General features: G+C 41.4%; 1 protein-coding gene across 1 annotated transcript; it reads right to left on the reverse strand.

The window, feature by feature from the left end:
* Nucleotides 1-759: 759 nt before the first annotated feature.
* LOC111890540 (vacuolar protein sorting-associated protein 32 homolog 2) lies at nt 760-3,872 on the reverse strand. Its single transcript, XM_023886650.3, has 8 exons — nt 3,713-3,872; nt 3,440-3,572; nt 2,785-2,884; nt 2,247-2,332; nt 1,572-1,663; nt 1,355-1,469; nt 983-1,180; nt 760-906 (listed from the first exon to the last, which is right to left on the reverse strand). The coding sequence occupies exons 2-7, from the start codon at nt 3,512-3,514 to the stop codon at nt 989-991; spliced, it is 660 nt and encodes a 219-aa protein (XP_023742418.1). The 5' UTR covers nt 3,515-3,572; nt 3,713-3,872; the 3' UTR covers nt 760-906; nt 983-988.
* Between the last annotated feature and the right edge of the window lie 13,597 nt (nt 3,873-17,469).

A 17,469-nucleotide genomic window follows, 5' to 3' on the forward strand; every position in this document is an offset into this window, starting at 1 on the left:
AAAATACAATGGTTACAATGTATTAGGCTTTATGTACACATTCAGCCACCACACTATTTTTATACATGATTTACCATTAAACTTTCTTCATATATTTAAAAATTATTATAAAGATCAGGGTAGTGTAGGCAGTGTTGTTAGAATTAATATAGACGGATTAATCAACTAGTCATTTGGTGGCCTTCATTCGCATATGAATAATGTTAATTGATGGTATTATGTGGGCTCAGTCAAAATCGGTCATTAATCGGGTTATTAATCGGCTATACGGTCAAAATTAGTCAAAAAAAAGGTCAAATGGTCAAAATTATCAAAAAATTCAACAAAACTAAAAGAATGAACATAAGCAATTGTAAACTAAATTCCCTAATTTCAGCTTCATATTTCTTTGCCTCTCATCAAGCTGACGCCTATGATTCTCTTGTTTCTCATTATGTCGACATCGACATTGGTTTTTATGTATCATTTTAACTTTTAGCCATCGATATAATTTTTTGATATGGATAACCATTGAAGAAGGTGTAGGATGTGATTTGACTACATTAGGTAATTTTACATTTGATTTTGGCTTATCCTTGCGAATCAGAATACCCTCCGTAATCTTTTATTTTTATTGCTGAAGAACCCATGAAATTTTTTTACTTTTAGAGTGGGTTAATCCTGATAGTTCATTTGTAAAACCATTTATTTATAAATGTAAAACACTCAACCTACAAAGTTGACCCAAAAAAAATCGTTTAATGACTAAATAAACACTCATATATAAGTTGTGGGTTCTTTATGATCTTCAATGTATAATACAACACTCGAATTCCAACTTGTTATTTAGTCTACAATCACAAACTATACAAGAAATAACTTAACACAGTTTTTTCATGGTGTATGTTTCAATACATCTCCTGTAACCTACAAATACCAGAGACATGAATGAAACTAAATTGATAAAAATTACAAATACAAATAAATCCATAAAAAAACTAACCTTTTCTTAAAGTGCCATTTCGGCTTGCAATGCAGCAAGTTCATCTTCCTCGGCTGTGTTTTTCTGAGGAGCGGGGCGTGGTGGTTGCCGCCCTGCCGGAACCTGCACTGGAGCGGCAGGAGCGGTGGTGGCAGGTTGGAGAAGCTGTTCCTCCAACTCGGCTCCTTCTAGTTCTTCAAGTTCAGCTTCTAATTCGTCCTGTATGGAGAAAAAGTTTAGCAGACAGAACAGAACAGTATAGTACAGGTTGTACAGTGATTGGCTTGATTGGACTGACACAGTTGTCAATGGGACAAAAATTGCAGTTTTTTGTCTCGTTCAAAAAGGTGGGTCGCTCTTATGTGAAAAAAGACGAAAATGCCCCTCTCATACATCATCAAAATCAGCAGCTGCACCCATGGGTGTTGCCAATGCTTCCTGAATTAGTTTCATGTTTTCGGTTTGTTCGTTTATTTCATCCATAGTCTTGTCAACATCGTCAATATTCCTGCATCAATAATCATCATTCACAACTTTCAAATCAAATTAAAAAAAATAAAATATATATATATATATATATAGAGAGAGAGAGAGAGAGGATACAACTCACGTTGCTTTCTGCATGGCCTTCATTGCTGCTGCACCAGTTCTCAAAGCATCAACGGTTTCTGTGGTAGCTTTTGCACCTTCTAACATGATCATCTGATATTCAAGTTCAAAAAGTACACAAGTTTTCAATATGTCTAACATGCATCATATCCTTAAATCCCTATTTGTTTGACATGACTGAACAGGCTGTACTGTGTTTGATGTGTAGACTCGGAGAATGAGAGAGTGATGTCAATAAAACATAAATTGTAAGTTCTTGTCCCACCAAAAAAAAGATGGAACACATGGATTCACTCCTAATCTCTTGTATGTGGAAAAGACGCAAATACCCTCCTCATCCTCGTCATCGAAAATATCCCTAGAAAGCTTGTTCAGTCTGGTGCACTCCTGTCCTGTGACACGGGACACGACTACACTAGAAAGAACTGTACAAGCTTTCTAGGGATATTTTCAATGCTGAGGATAAGGAGGGTATTCGCGTCTTTTTTACATACAAGAGATTGAGAGTGAGTCCATGTGTTCCACCATTTTTTTGGTGGGACAAAAACTTACAATTTATGTTCTATTGACATCACTCTCTCATTCTCTCACATCAAACACAGTACAACCTGTTCTGTCATGTGAAACAAGCGGGGCATAAGAGTCGTTTTAACTTGAGGGCATCAAAAAATATCACCTGATCATGTATACGCAATTGGAAGTTGCCAAGTTGCTCAACTTGTTGCTCATACAGTTTCTTCCTCTTTAAACATTGTATTGCCGCTGAATAACATCAAAAAGGAAAATAAAATAAAAATGAAAAACTGTGACACTTTCTGCTTAATCATCACTATATATCACTCGTCATGAATTTATATTTACAAAAATAGAAAATTAAACATAATAGAAACTCACAAAACTCAAATAAGATTACAATAAAAAAATATACTCTCTAGTTACTTTTAGAGAATAAAATGGGACTTTAACTAAACTTGTGAAAGTTCCTAAAACGGATTTGTATCATTGAAAATTAGATAAAAAAAACACCCATTGACTAAATATTGTTAGATAACAAAATGGAAGAAGTCACATTCCTTCTTCAATTCCATATTCATACCAAACCCTATCTTAACGTCAGCATCCAAATAACAAGCAATCTAACTTCAGATGAACAGATACTCTTATCATACAGAAAGTTCAGGGAGAAAAAACAGTAAACAAATTTCCAATTATACCCTTTTTGTTCTTTGCTCTGGTATAGTCTTTGGCCTTCTCTACCTCCGCAGAAGCCTTCTTCAAAAGCACTCTTTCTTTCTTCTCAAGCATTTCAAGTGTCTGCAAAAGAATATGACACGTGTCTAAAGAATAAAGACAAAACATAAATCAAAATCCATTCCTTCAAGAAAAAAAAAAGGATTAAAATCTTAATGGTGAAAGTCTCATTTCCATAACTTTTTCTATCAAGTCGTTCTTTTTGTATTAAGTCAAGAAGAAACACCAATATATAATACAGCTGACTGAATTAAGTAATGTCATCTTTCAAATCCATTAAATCAAAAGAAACAACACCTAATTGTAATTGTGACTATATATTTTTCAGGTCAAATCTCTTATTCCTAAGTCAACACATATAAAGAAATACACAATCACCCTAAGTCAACAGTCCCTCCATGTCCAGAACTTTAAGTCAACTTCAAAGTCATACCAAAATGTAATGGATTAAGGAATGGAAATCGTAATGCTTCAAGATAAATTCCACTAAAACAGATAACAAATTACTACAAAGGAATCAAAATAGTTTAGATCTTCGAAATAATATGATCCACATCACACATCCAAACAAAAACGAGTACATATACATCTACTCAATCAAAGAAAACCAACTTTTACCTCATTTAATTTGTCTAATGATGTTACAGTATTAGAAGATTCTTGCTTTGGCTTTCCAAACACTCGTGTAAACATGATTGTTTCTCTATAAGATCGCCTTTGGTAAAATCAATAAAGTGGCAATCTTCAACGCCTGCAAAAGTAATTTTGGGATTTAGGTCTACGATCGGTGAATTACAATTCACTGACGCCCAATTTGATCTTTGTGTATACACATATATGTAATTTCAGTGACTCGCATCAAAATCCAATTAAATAAAACAAGAACCTTACCTTATTTATGTCTTTTTATGATCTACAGTTGGATTCAATGATATGATCAGAAGAACAAAGGAAAAAAGCAATTGAATTGATATGGGTTTAAAGTTGGGAGATTGAGGACTTGAGGTATAAAAGCAGGGTTGTGAAGCGGTGCACAGACATGCCCGAACCCGACCCGAAATATATAGAAACCGAAATGTAAAGAAAAGAACACTGAATCGGACCACAACCTGTTGACCAACTCATTGTTCGGTTTGGTTCTTACACAAAACTCCGGTTCAAACCCAACCATTGACCAAAACTATGGATTTTGTTGATATAGATTTATGTATTTTTATTATTTTATTAATTTATATAATAATCCTATAGGACTGTATATGGGTTGTGTTGAGCATATACAATAGAACTTTTTTTAAAAAAAGTTAGAACATACTATAGAAAAATAATTGTAGTTTTTACATTATGAATTTAACCATCCATTACTTTATAATTTAACCATAAAAATTTGGTTTTTGAAAAAATGTCTACCAAATATATAAATATGAATGACCTGATGGAGTAACTCTATTTCGAGCAGAGGCAAAACTGACGACATCAAGTGGATGCTAAACGGTGTGGTCCAATGTGGTGCCGACGCTATACAATTTGTCATTTATTGTCGATAGTAAACACCACCCCTTAATAGCCACAAATTTCATAGACATTGTTCAGCAACAAAAGTTTGGCGGTGGAAATTATTGAAGGCAACCGAGAAATAACTCACATATCCTTCTTTTCTTTCTCTTTTCCTTACCATCAACATCATCCCTTACTAGCCACAAAGTTCATAAGCATGCATAAAACCATAAGTGGAGTCTATGTGGAGAGTGTGGTGTCATTGACACCATACCATTCAGCCTTAGCCTTATCAGTTATCTGTCATTGTTGTTGTAGTTTTTTTCTAAAAAGATAAAAATAGCCATTTTCTAATCATTTGCCAAGAAAATAGTCAAAAAATTCATTTTTAACCAAAGAAATCATAGTTCACCTTGCGTCGCCTGCGATTTCAGGATTGCTATTTTGTTATTTCTTGGGCTATTAGCCTAAGTTTGTAGTCAATAAACTCTAAAAAAGACATCAAATCCATAAATGGGAAGTAAGAACATTGGAATTTAAGAATTTTTTTTTTTGCTTGTAAGTAAATTAGAACATCAAAATTGTGTATCAAACATGTCCTGGAGTCTCCATTACCTACAAGAATTGATCATATGTGAGAATTTAACACAATCATATGAAGAAATCGAGCAACAAGGGGTTGAATATTTTGTTATGTTAGTAGCCAAATTTTACTAGTATTTATAGTCATGATAAACCTCTCAAGGCATGTGTTTGACAAATGAAAATAGAGTAAATCAACTTTGTTTTGAGGATAGGCTCATTGTGAGGTTAGCAAGGAAGGATTAGAGGGCATGAAGTGTTTAAATGTGCTAGCATATATGTGATTAACCGAAACCATATTGAGGTGGGGAGTCCTAAGGAATCGAAATCTTCGGGTTAAAAAACTAGAAGTGTTGCATATTGATATTTATCATCTTGTTTATATCTTTTATCAAAATGAAGGATATTTGTTTCCATTAAGATAAGAAACACAAACCAGGTGATAAATGGAGGGTGTTTGTATTTCTGATCAGAATTGAAACATAATAGTTACTTTTATTAGATTTTGTTCAGGATGTTAGTAAATCTTCCAAGTTAGAAACTCAAGTGGGGTCTTACACCGTTGTACATAAAAAATCAACGTTCGTAGTTATTATTATTATTTTTACAATGATCAGTGTTTTATAGAACTTACAAGTTACTTGAACACTTTACATAGATTCAATAATTTTACAAACAACCTACCTAGGTCTAAGTCTAGTCAGAGCTTTTATCTGACCCGGTTTGAGTCGGGCTATTTGATACCAACGTTTTTCTTCTTATTCGGTCAGTAGATAGACAAATGGAGGGTTGACTGAATCCTGAAAAAATAAATGCTAACTGAGACATAACTCTTATTTTCCCTCTTTTTCCTTTCTCTTTCGCTTGTTGATAGTGTCATATATATATATATATATATATATATATATATATATATATATATATATATATATATATATATCACTGTTGTAAAAATCCCGACCAGGTCCCGATTAATCCCTAGGCGCTACCCGATCGATTAAAGGGCGCCTAGCGATTAATCCTTGCATACATAATGAGTGGAACATTATAAAACGATGAAATTTGAACATTTTGAAGAAGTTTTATCTCAATGGAAACTATTTGAGGCATGATTAGTGTTGTATTAATCATATTACCTATTTTATTATCATATTAGTGGTATTTACGAACTTTGATATGATATTAGTCATATTTAATTTCTTAAAATTCAACAAATTAGCAATTAATGGTACTTTATTAATCCTCTGATTAATCTCCGCCTAGCCGATTAATCCCTTGACCCCAGTCCACCGACTAGCTAACGTCGACTGTTTTATATATATATATATATATATATATATATATATATATATATATATATATATATATATATATATATATATATATATATGCATTATTTTAATACATTTGAGCATTAATTTGGTAAAATACAAAGATATTTGGTGCTTAAAATGCTTAAATTCTATTTTGCAGCCAAAAAGTGCATTCTCAAGGAAAAAAGGACTGAAATTGAAGAAAGTTGGAAACTTGAAGCTTAGAGGTCAAATTAGGAGAAGAAGAGAGAAGAAATCGAACATATAGAAGTTCCCACGTTGTGGACAACAACATCCCACGACGTGGCATTTGGAATATTCTCGATTCATGCATGAAAATGTCTCTCACGACGTGACAATCTCTTGGTTACGATGTGACCACGTGTCAAACCTAGAATCTTCTAAGAACATGTACGGAAGCCTTGGTGCATACGAGATCATTACGTTTCTCATGACATTACACTCTTATTGTCACGACGTGAAAGCTGATATTAGGAGAGTATAAATATCGACTTCTAGGTCAAAATCAGAAGACTTTTGGTTGAGGGTTGCGACTGAAAAGCGACCAGAAACCTTCTAAGAACCCCTTGGAAGGCAGGAGACGGTCGGAGATCAAGCTTTGGATATTTTTAGAGGAAGAACCTCATTAGATCATCCGGTTTGCTAGTTTTTACTATGTCTAATCTAATTAAATCAGATTTCATGTTTGCTTTTGCTTTAATCATGGGCTAAAAACCTTATACTTTTGTTGGTGTAGATGAACCCTATTACTATGTGTTAGTTTCTATGGTCATTGATTATTGAAGTTGGTTTAACTTGTGTTTGATAGATCAATATCTAGTATGTTAAAAGTTTCAATCTTTGTTTCTTAGCTTTCAAGTTTTGTGTAGTTAGAAGATCACTTTAATTGCATGAACTTGTTTACCTAATTATTTATCAAATTAACATTGATAGAGCTAGTGATTAACCAAATCCTAGATTAGATGGTAAAGATAAGTGCTTTAACTGTGCTAGAGAGCATAATTAGATCATAATTTATGCTTTGATTATTTGTCTTGTCCATAGATAATTAATCCTTTGATTTATCATTCATATCCCAATAATTTCATAATCAATTGAGTGTCCCACTTGTCCAAGACCATTGATTAGTAGTTCATAATTTGGTGAAAGTATTAGGAGATCGGATGTGACAACCGTTAATTTCCGGTCAAGTCAAATTCAACTAAAGTCAACAAGTCAAACCGGTCGTCTCAATTAACCCTTGTGTACTAGGGCTTACGTTAGGTAATTACCATACAACTCGCTATTCTAATGAGAAATCATCAATTGAAAATTTCATATATCTAGATTTCCTTAACCTAAAATTGTGGTAAGTAATGAACCAAACCGATAAAACAATGTTGCATACTCATCGGGAGTGTGTAAGATCCTTAAACATGGCTTAACGGGGCTTACGGACCTTGCGTTGCGAAGCCAAGCACTCAAAAAGGTCACAAAAGAAGCCTCTCCCAATCTCTTTCACTCTATCTCTCTCTATTTAAAATCTCTCCCAAATCTCTCTAAGTACGTGAAATCTCTCCTAAATCTCTGTAAGTATGAGAAATCTCTCCAAGTATGTGAAATCTCTTCCAAATCTCTCTCAAAAGTTCATTTAACTTTTTATAGTCTTTCGGGCCATCCCGACCCTTAAACGGGTCAAAAACCGCTTGAAACGGGGTAAAAACGGGTAAAATAGCCTTAAGGACCCGAAACCCCTCTTTAAGGATCGAAGCCTCTTAGGACCGAAGGACCCCTATAAGGACCGAACTCTACTAAGAACCGAAGCCTGCTGACCCAAACCAAAGCCTGCTGACCCGAACCTCGCCTTCGCTCCTGACCTTGCCTTCGGGTCCAAGCTGTTGAGGAACGAACTTCGGCCCCTACCCGAGAAGCCTCGCAGAAAGGCCATTTCTTCCCGGTTTTCGACTACGACTTCGTTTTAGGCCCATTTTTTATCATTTTAACGCGGGATTTTCACCCAAAACTTTATTTTAACAATTAAAGCCTCAAATTTCATTAATCCCCCGTTTTTAGTGCCAATCATATCCAAGATTTAGTGGTTGAAGTACAAGGGGGTGGAGTGTTGGCTTTTCTTTGATTTATGACACAAGCAACCAACATACCCACTCTATGACCAACCCACACCCCTCCCCACCATACCTAGTCACTTCCTTGTACTTTTCCATCAATCTCTAGCCATTCCCACGTCCTAAGAGCTGGAAAACTCACCCTCTCTCCTCATTCTCACTCATTTCTCTCATTTCCACCCAAAGAGCAAACACTTTTCTCTCAACTTCTCTCTTTCAATTCCGAGATTTCCAAGGCTTTTTCCAAGACTTTTCTTCTTCATTTGGTAAGTATCATCATCTTTCATATGATTATTACACTTCTTCACTCAAATCATGAGTTCCTTACACAAATATTGTCATATTTGTTGTTAGATCTTCGAAATTTTCAAACATCATCTAAGTGTTCTTGAGTTGAACACTTCTTTACTTCATCATCCATCTACTGAAATCACTCAAGGTGAGTTCATACCCCTAAATTTTCATGTTTTCTTCAAGTTTTAGGGGGTGGGGGGAATACAAGTTAAAACACCAAGAACACAACTAAACTCAAACAACAGCTTTCATCAGAAAAGTTAAGTCTTATTCACGGACTGTTTTGACTATCTTAAACTTAATATCTTTCAAAACTGTTTAATATGAAAATAGTTCAGGTTCATACTTTTGAAATTACTACTTGCACATCTCCATACGATGTTTCTACTATTTATGGTGATTTTTACAAAACTGCCTATCATTTCATAAACGAATTCGGAGCAGTCTGTGAATATGAACATTTTAACACAAGTTAAAGACCTCCAAAAATCATAATAAAAATTTACGAATAAACTAGACACATTTTATGAACTCTCAGAATTTACTTATTTAGTTTTTGATTCGTATGATTTTTCTAAAACAGTGCAGAAAGGTTAAAAACTAGTTAACATGTAGCACCTGGTTCCTGGTACGTAAAACTTATCTTAGTGTTTTTCATTTTTTAGCCTTGGACTCGGCGAGTTGTAGGTCCGACTCGCCGAGTAGAGACGGGATCTGGAACACGTTTAAGTTGGCGACTCGGCGAGTCCATATTTTGGACTTGGCGAGTCCCCGCTGTCTGATGAAACCCTAAATTCCAAGGGTTTGCACCCTATTTAAACCCTCTTATCCGCCCCTAAGCTCCCCCCCCCCCCTTCACCCTCAGAGCCCTATACTTCGTTCAAGCCTTGTTCTTTGTGAGATTGAATCATTTTGGTGTGTTTTCTTGAATATTTGAAGAGGGAAGGAAAGTAGATCAAGAAGAGAAGAAGGAGGCCAGGCATATTTGGGTTATTTCAGTGATTTCCTTGAGGTATATCTCAGTTTCCCTATGTTTTCATGCTTAATGTCCCTTGTAGCTCCATGAAAGTCCTTCTTGAGCCTTTCCCCAAGCTTGTTAGTGTTTTAGGGTTCGTAATAAGTTGTTTAGCCTCTAGATCTAGGCATGATTGAGCTCCAGGAGCTTGGATCTACTGCCTTTATGGAGCCATATTGCATGAAAGCCCTAGATCTACTCTTTTAGTGCATTTTGAGCCCTAAAACCCTCATGGGTGTTTATTTACATGTAAAGTTGGAAACTTTATGTGTTAATCAGGCCCTAGAAGCCCAGATATATGAATGGCATGAGCTGGATTCATGCAGAATTGCGTGTATAGTTTTTGCATGTGGCAGACTCGACGAGTCGAGTCCCGAGTCCCTGAGCTTTCCCCTTTTTCGTGTTGCGGGTTGGAGCAGTGAATCATGGGGGTGTGACTCAGTGGGGCGGAAGCCAGACTCACTCATTAAGTAGCTCGGCGAGTCAATGCCATGACTCGGCGAGTTCAAGGCAATCTTCTTGCCTCAAGAACAGACTCGGCGAGTTGTTCATACGGCTCGGCGAGTCTCAGCATAGAGTGTTCTTCGGATGAAGAAGAACTCGGCGAGTTGTTCATACAACTCGGCGAGTAGGATGAAGGACTATTGACCTTTATTTTATAAGGAGAACTCGTCGAGTCAATGCTTAACTCGACGAGTAGAGACGAGTTTATGGCCGGACAAAGGGACAGGGACTCGGCGAGTTGACAAGTCAACTCGGCGAGTCGGGCCAACTGACAGTTGACTGTGACTTGACTCTTGTTTGGTAAAGGGTAAATGGTCATTTTACCCTGAAGTCGGTTAGCAGTATTTGACTAAAGGTTTTGTGGGAATTGTAGCAGGAGGATTTCCGGAGCGGCAGCAGCAGCGGACAGTCAGTTCCCACACAGATCAGCAGCTACTTTGAGGTGAGTTTCCTTCCAGTAGTAACGGGTCTAAGGCACCAAGGCCGGCCCGTATAGATGAGATGTTAGTATTAGAGTGTGGGCCGAGCCAGTATCTCTTGGTTGAGTTGATTATGATATATGCCAGCATGATAGAATTGTCTATACTCGTTGTCTGTGTGATACTTGTATATTATGGGTTAGCAGCTGAGTGTGGGCGAGGCCCGTATCTCTCTGAGAGTGGAGTGTGGTCGAGGCCCATATCTCCCAGATAGAGGAGTGTGGGCGAGGCCCGTATCTCCCAGCTAGCGGAGTGTGGGCGAGGCCCGTATCTTCATGAGTGTGGGTGAGGCCCGTATCTCCTAGTTGTTCATTGTATGTTTGTATGGTATGAGGTATTATGGGGGAACTCACTAAGTTTAGTGCTTACAGTTTTCAGTTTTGGTTTCAGGTACCTCTTCGTCGAAGGGGAAGGAGATGGCGCGGTAGCTGCCCATCACACGTGCCTCGTATTCCGCACTATGAGATCTTCTTGGAGATTTGTACTCTGATATTTATTATATTTTATGAAAATGTTTTCCAGACATGCAATATCTTTTATGAAATGTTATGATTGGTGAACGTTTTATTTCCAATGTTTTACTAAGTATATGTTTTTAAAAATGAAATTTTTGGCTCGTATTTTTGGGACGTTACAAGTTGGTATCAGAGCCCTGGTTTGAGGGATTCGGACACACCTTCGGGGGTGACTGAACTCAAATCGAGGGATTAAAAGATTTTAAAGAAGAAAATATTTTCTAAAAGCTAAGTAAAGAGTTTTAAGAAGGAACGAAGTGTGTGATGTGCGCGACCGGCCGAGCTCAAGTAAGTATTCCCCAAAGTACCCATACAAGCTTATGTTATGTTTATCGGTTTCAGTAGAACAACATGCTAGACTAGGACTAAGGATCTAGGAGTGATGCCTTATGTGCCTACTTTATGTGCTTCATTGAATGAAAATTGCATGCTAGAATTGAGTAGACAGTAGTAGGATAGTCTGTTTAGGTTATACCTGATAGTATGAGTTTAGCATTGTATTCTAGTCGGTTTCTCTTTATGAGGACGGATTTGCTTGAGATTGTTTCCTGTGGTATGAATGCTGCTTGCTTTGTGCTTCGTGGGATTCTGAGTGATGGGAGTTAGACATTAGGTAAATACGTCACATCACATGTGCTTAGGGTTGAATAATCTTAGAGTGTTGGACTTGGCTCTATTGCGCAGCTCTTGTCTGAGTCTAACCGTTGTAGAGCCGAGTCTGTTACTCGAATGATTATCTGAGCCTCACCACGTGTGATGGTATTCAGGTAATGGCTAACTGGCATTACAAGGAGGCCTTCAGCAGCTGAGGACCGGGTAGAGTGGAGTTAGAGATTTTCCTAGGGCAAGCCTCGGATGAGTATAGCAGTGATCAACGGTAGTGAAAGGGACCTGGTGGAGTCAAGGCAGTCCTTGGAGAAGGTATGGATAGATGTGGAAGGTAGTATGGGCCCGTACTACTGAAAGCAGAGGATCCGTACCCGAACCGAGGAGGGCCAAGATAAGACCAGGAAACTTGTAGTAGGGTGATCCCTCCATAGGTATCAGTATCACTAACGGTTATTATTTATGTATTACAGAATGGTGGTACTACGTTCGAGGCCAACAGTTGGCAGTACAGGAGAGGGATCAGGTTCGGGATCAGGATCTGAGCCAGTAGATGAGGGGCTATGTGAGTTCATCGTGTCAGAAATCACCAGAGGCATCCTTGAGTCGACCTCCATTATTTTCGGGTCGATCAATGAGGGGATATTGGAGTTGATGGAGGATCGCCTCCGGGCATTCAGGAGTGACATGGCATCCGGCCAGTCGGGATCTCGCACACTGTCCTTCAAGGACTTCCGGGGTAGTGGTGCGCCAGATTTTCACGGGGCGAAGGACCCCATAGCTTCCAGACGATGGATTGCAGACATTGAGTCTGCACAGATGATTAGCTTCTTCCCTGAGGGGTCGAAGGTGAGGTTTGCAACAGGGTGTTTACGAGATCGAGCGAGGGATTGGTGGGAGTCCGTGGGTGACTCGTTGGGAGCCTCGGCTGTCGAGGCTATGACCTGGTCGGACTTTGCAACCAGGTTCAGGGCAGAGTTCGCGCCGGCTGTCGAGCTTCAGCAGCTGGCCAGGGAGTTCTTGGACATGCGACAGACGACAGAGACTATGGCGGAGATCACCGCCAAGTTCTGGGAGAGAGCATTGCTGGTGCCCCAGTATGCAGGAGATGAGGATATGAGGAGGACCCGCTATCATGACATGCTACGGGCTAACATCCGGGAGCACGTTAGCTTTTCAGCTTGCCCTACCCTGGAGTCCATGATTGCCAGGGCGAGGGAAAGGGAGATTGATTTAGAGCATATTCGAAAGAGAAAGGCAAAGGCGGGTCAGGTGGTTGGGGCTTCGGGGAAGAAGCCTAAAGGATCAGATGGGAGGCTGAAAGGCCAAGGAGGGCGGGCCACTGCGGGAAATGCGGTAGGTCGCATGAGGGAGCATGTAGGTTGGGATCATCAGGCTGCTACAAGTGCGGCAAGTCGGGGCACTTTAGCAGGGATTATACTTCTCCTGTCTCGGTTGTTCAGACATCTGAGTTGCTGTGTTTCCACTGCAACCAAAGGGGCCACAAGAGGCCCAATTGCCCCCAGTTGACAGCATCAGCGTCGGTTAAGGCGTCGGCTCCAGCTACCATGCGGATTACAGATGGCAGGCAGGGCAAGGCAGAGGCTCCAGTGGTGAGGAGCCGGGCGTTTCAGCTGACTGCAGAGGAGGCACGCGCCGCACCTGATGTGGTGACGGGTATGATTCTTTCCCTCTATTTTATTTTTATGATGTTGTGTTATTGATATGTGCCCTGTATTTATGCGTTAGGATCGTTCCATGTGAACGGTATCCCAGTTTAGGTGTTGTTTGACTCGGGTGCCACTCGGTCATTTGTTTCCCTTGCGCTTAGCAAGAGGTTCACTGAGTCCTCGGGCATGTTGGATTTCCCTTTAGAAGTAGAGATTTTCGATGATCGATCGGTATGAGCATCAACAGTGTTCAGGGATTGTGTTCTGAGGTTATTTGAGGAGCGCTATTTGGTGGACTTGGTTCCCATTCCGTTGCGGGGGAACAAGGTGATTATAGGCATGGATTGGTTGAGCCCTAATGGGGAGGTAATAGATTGCTCACGGCAGCTAGTGCGGATCAGGACCCCGAGTGGGGGAGAGTTGGTGATCCACGGCGAGAGGCCGCAGCATGGACCTGCAGTATGTTCAGCAGCGAGAGCTAGGCATTACCTTCAGCAGGGTTGCGCGGGATATGTCGCATATGTTCTGGATACCCGGGAGACGGGTAAAGCGACGGTGAGCGAGGTTCCAGTGGTGTGAGACTACACTGATGTTTTCCTGGAGGAGCTTCCTCGAATACCTCCAGAGCGTCAGGTAGAGTTCAGGATCGACATAGTTCCTGGTGCGGCTCCGATAGCCAAGGCACCCTATCGGTTGGCTCCTCCCGAGATGCAGGAGTTGTCTACGCAGTTGCAGGAGCTGCTAGACAAAGGATTTATTCGACCGAGCAGTTCACCCTGGGGAGCCCCGATCCTGTTTGTGAAGAAGAAGGACGGGTCGCATCGGATGTGTATAGATTATTGGGAGCTGAGTAAGGTAACGGTGAAGAACCGTTACCCACTCCCGAGGATCGATGACCTCTTTGATCAGTTGCAGGGAGCATCTTGGTTCTCCAAGATCGATTTGCGTTCAGGTTATCATCAGATGAGGGTCAGAGAGGAGGATGTATAGAAGACCGTGTTTCGTACACGCTATGGCCATTATGAGTTCGTGGTGATGCCGTTTGGGCTCACCAATGCTCCTGCCGCGTTCATGGACCTCATGAACCGCGTGTGTAGACCGATGCTGGATCGGTCAGTGATAGTTTTCATTGATGACATCTTGGTTTATTCCAAGATGCAGGAGGAGCACGAGGAGAATCTAAGAGAGGTTTTGGAGACCTTGAGGAGGGAGAGCTTGTACGCCAAGTTCTCTAAATGTGAGTTTTGGTTGCGCGAGGTGCAGTTTCTTGGGCACCTCGTCAACCAGAACGGGATTTCAGTAGACCTGGCCAAGGTGGAGGCCGTGATGAGATGGGAGGTTCCGAAGTCTCCATCCAAGATTCGGAGTTTCCTAGGATTAGCAGGGTATTATCGGAGATTCATTAAGGATTTCTCCAAGATAGCCGTACCCCTCACACAGTTGACTAGGAAAGTCGTGGTCTTTCGATGGGGGCCTGAGCAGCAGGCAGCGTTCGAGATTCTGAGGCAAAAATTGTGCGAGGCGCCAATCTTAGCCCTGCCCGAGGGCGTAGAGGATTTTGTGGTGTATTGTGATGCGTCTATCTCAGGCTTAGGCGCAGTATTAATGTAGAGGGGACATGTCATTGCTTATGTCTCGAGGCAACTGAAGCCTTACGAGGCGAACTAACCGATGCATGATTTAGAGTTGGGGGCGGTGGTCTTCGCCCTCAAGATATGGCGGCATTATCTCTACGGGGTTCGATGTACCATTTTCACGGACCACAAGAGTTTGAGGTACCTCATGGATCAGCCATATCTGAACATGAGGCAGCGCCGGTGGCTGGACGTGGTGAAGGATTATGATTGCGAGATCCTTTATCACCCAGGGAAGGCCAATGTGGTGGCCGATGCGCTTAGCCGCAAGGCGGCGCCGATCAGGGATATTTGCATGAGGATGACTATGGTGACTCCCCTGTTAGAGCAGATTCGGGAAGCTCAGTAGGAGGCTATGAAGGAGGAACATCGGAAGAGTGAGCGTATAATGGGTCAAGTGACCTCCTTCGATTATGATAGCCGAGGGTTATTGACACTACACCGTAGGGTGTGGGTTCCGTATCACGGAGGCGTGCGCCAGATTTTGATGGAGGAGGCGCACAAATCCCGATTCTCTATTCATCCAGGGGCAACGAAGATGTATCGGGATCTTCGCCTAGACTATTGGTGGCCCTGCATGAAGCGGGATGTGGCGTGGTACGTCGAGCGGTGCTTGACCTGCAGGAAGGTCAAGGCCGAGCATCCGAGACCGCACGGCAGGATACAGCCGTTGGATATCCCGTTGTGGAAATAGGAGGATATTACGATGGATTTTATCACAAAGATTCCACGGACGACGCGAGGAGTAGATTCGATTTGGGTCATCGTGGATCGATTGACCAAGAGCGCCCATTTTATTCCGATTCAGGAGAGTATCTCAGCCGAAAAGTTGGCCGATATCTATATCAGGGAGATAGTGGCACGGCACGGGGTGCCAGTGTCAGTGATATCAGATCGAGATGTGCGGTTCACTTCCAGGTTTTGGAGGAGGTTTCATGATGAGTTGGGCACTCGTCTACATTTTAGCACCGCCTTTCACCCGCAGACGGATGGTCAGAGTGATCTGACCATCCAGACCTTGGAGGATATGTTGCGGGCATGCGTGCTAGACTTCAGTGGTAGCTGGGATACTTATCTTCCCTTGGCTGAGTTCTTGTACAACAACAGCTACCACGCGAGTATTGATCGTCCCCCATTCGAGATGTTGTATGGACGGAGGTGCAGCACCCCGATATGTTGGGGTGAAGTTGGCCAGAGGGTCATGGGGAGCACCAAGGTGGTGCTCAAGACGACCGAGAGGATCCAGCAGGTTCGAAGCAGGCTTCAGACTGCGCAAAGTCGGCAGAAAAGTTACGCCGACAAGCGTTGATCAGACTTGAAATTCCAGGTCGGGGATATGGTTCTCCTGAAAGTGTCGCCTTGGAAAGGCGTCATTCGATTCAGGAAGCGGGGCAAGTTGGGCCCGAGATACATTAGTCCGTTCAGGGTTGTAGCCCGGGTGGGCAAGGTGGCATATAGGCTGGATCTGCCAGCCGAGATCAGTCAGATCCACAACACCTTCCATGTTTCCCAGCTGTGGAAGTGCCTCGTGGATGATTCAATGGTGGTGCCGTTAGAGGATATACAGGTTGATGACAGCCTGAACTACATTGAGCGCCCAGTCATGATCCTCGATCGGAAGTCGAAAGATCTAAGGAACAAGACGGAGGAATTAGTGAAGGTGCAATAGCAGCACCGAAAGGGTTCGGAATGGAATTGAGAGCCAGTGGAAGAAATGATGGAGCATTACCCGAGCTGTTTCAGGACCGAGCGGCAGACTTCGAGGACGAAGTCTAAAATAAGTAGGGGAGATTTGTAGCACCTGGTTCCTGGTACGTAAAACATATCTTAGTGTTTATCATTTTTTTAGCCTTAGACTCGGCGAGTTGTAGGTCCGACTCGCTGAGTAGAGACGGGATCTGGAACACGTTTAAGTTGGCGACTCGACGAGTCCATATTCTGGACTCGGAGAGTCCCCGCTGTCTGATCAAACCCTAAATTCCAAGGGTTTGCACCCTATTTAAACCCTCTTATCCGCCCCTAAGCTCGCCCCCTTCACCCTCAGAGCCCTATACTTCGTTCAAGCCTTGTTCCTTGTGAGATTGAAGCATTTTGGAGTGGTTTCTTGACGATTGGAAGAGGGAAGGAAAGTAGATCAAGAAGAGAAGAAGGAGGCCAGGCATATTTGGGTTATTTCAGTGATTTCCTTGAGGTATATCTCAGTTTCCCTATGTTTTCATGCTTAATGTCCCTTATAGCTCCATGAAAGTCCTTCTTGAGCCTTTCCCCAAGCTTGTTAGTGTTTTAGGGTTCGTAATAAGTTGTTTAGCCTCTAGATCTAGGCATGATTGAGCTCCAGGAGCTTGGATCTACTGCCTTTATGGAGCCATATTGCATGAAAGCCCTAGATCTACTCTTTTAGTGCATTTTGAGCCCT

Source organism: Lactuca sativa, chromosome 7 (genome assembly GCF_002870075.4).
Source record: "Lactuca sativa cultivar Salinas chromosome 7, Lsat_Salinas_v11, whole genome shotgun sequence".
Classification (NCBI taxonomy): domain Eukaryota; kingdom Viridiplantae; phylum Streptophyta; class Magnoliopsida; order Asterales; family Asteraceae; genus Lactuca; species Lactuca sativa.

Excerpts from the sequence above, each read along its gene's own strand:
- LOC111890540 (XM_023886650.3), bottom strand. The coding sequence starts at position 3,514 with ATGTTTACACGAGTGTTTGGAAAGCCAAAGCAAGAATCTTCTAATACT. Across the intron at positions 2,885-3,439 it reads CATTAGACAAATTAAATGAG|ACACTTGAAATGCTTGAGAA; the intron begins GTAAAAGTTGGT and ends ATTCTTTTGCAG. Across the intron at positions 2,333-2,784 it reads CAGAGCAAAGAACAAAAAGG|CGGCAATACAATGTTTAAAG; the intron begins GTATAATTGGAA and ends GATGTTATTCAG.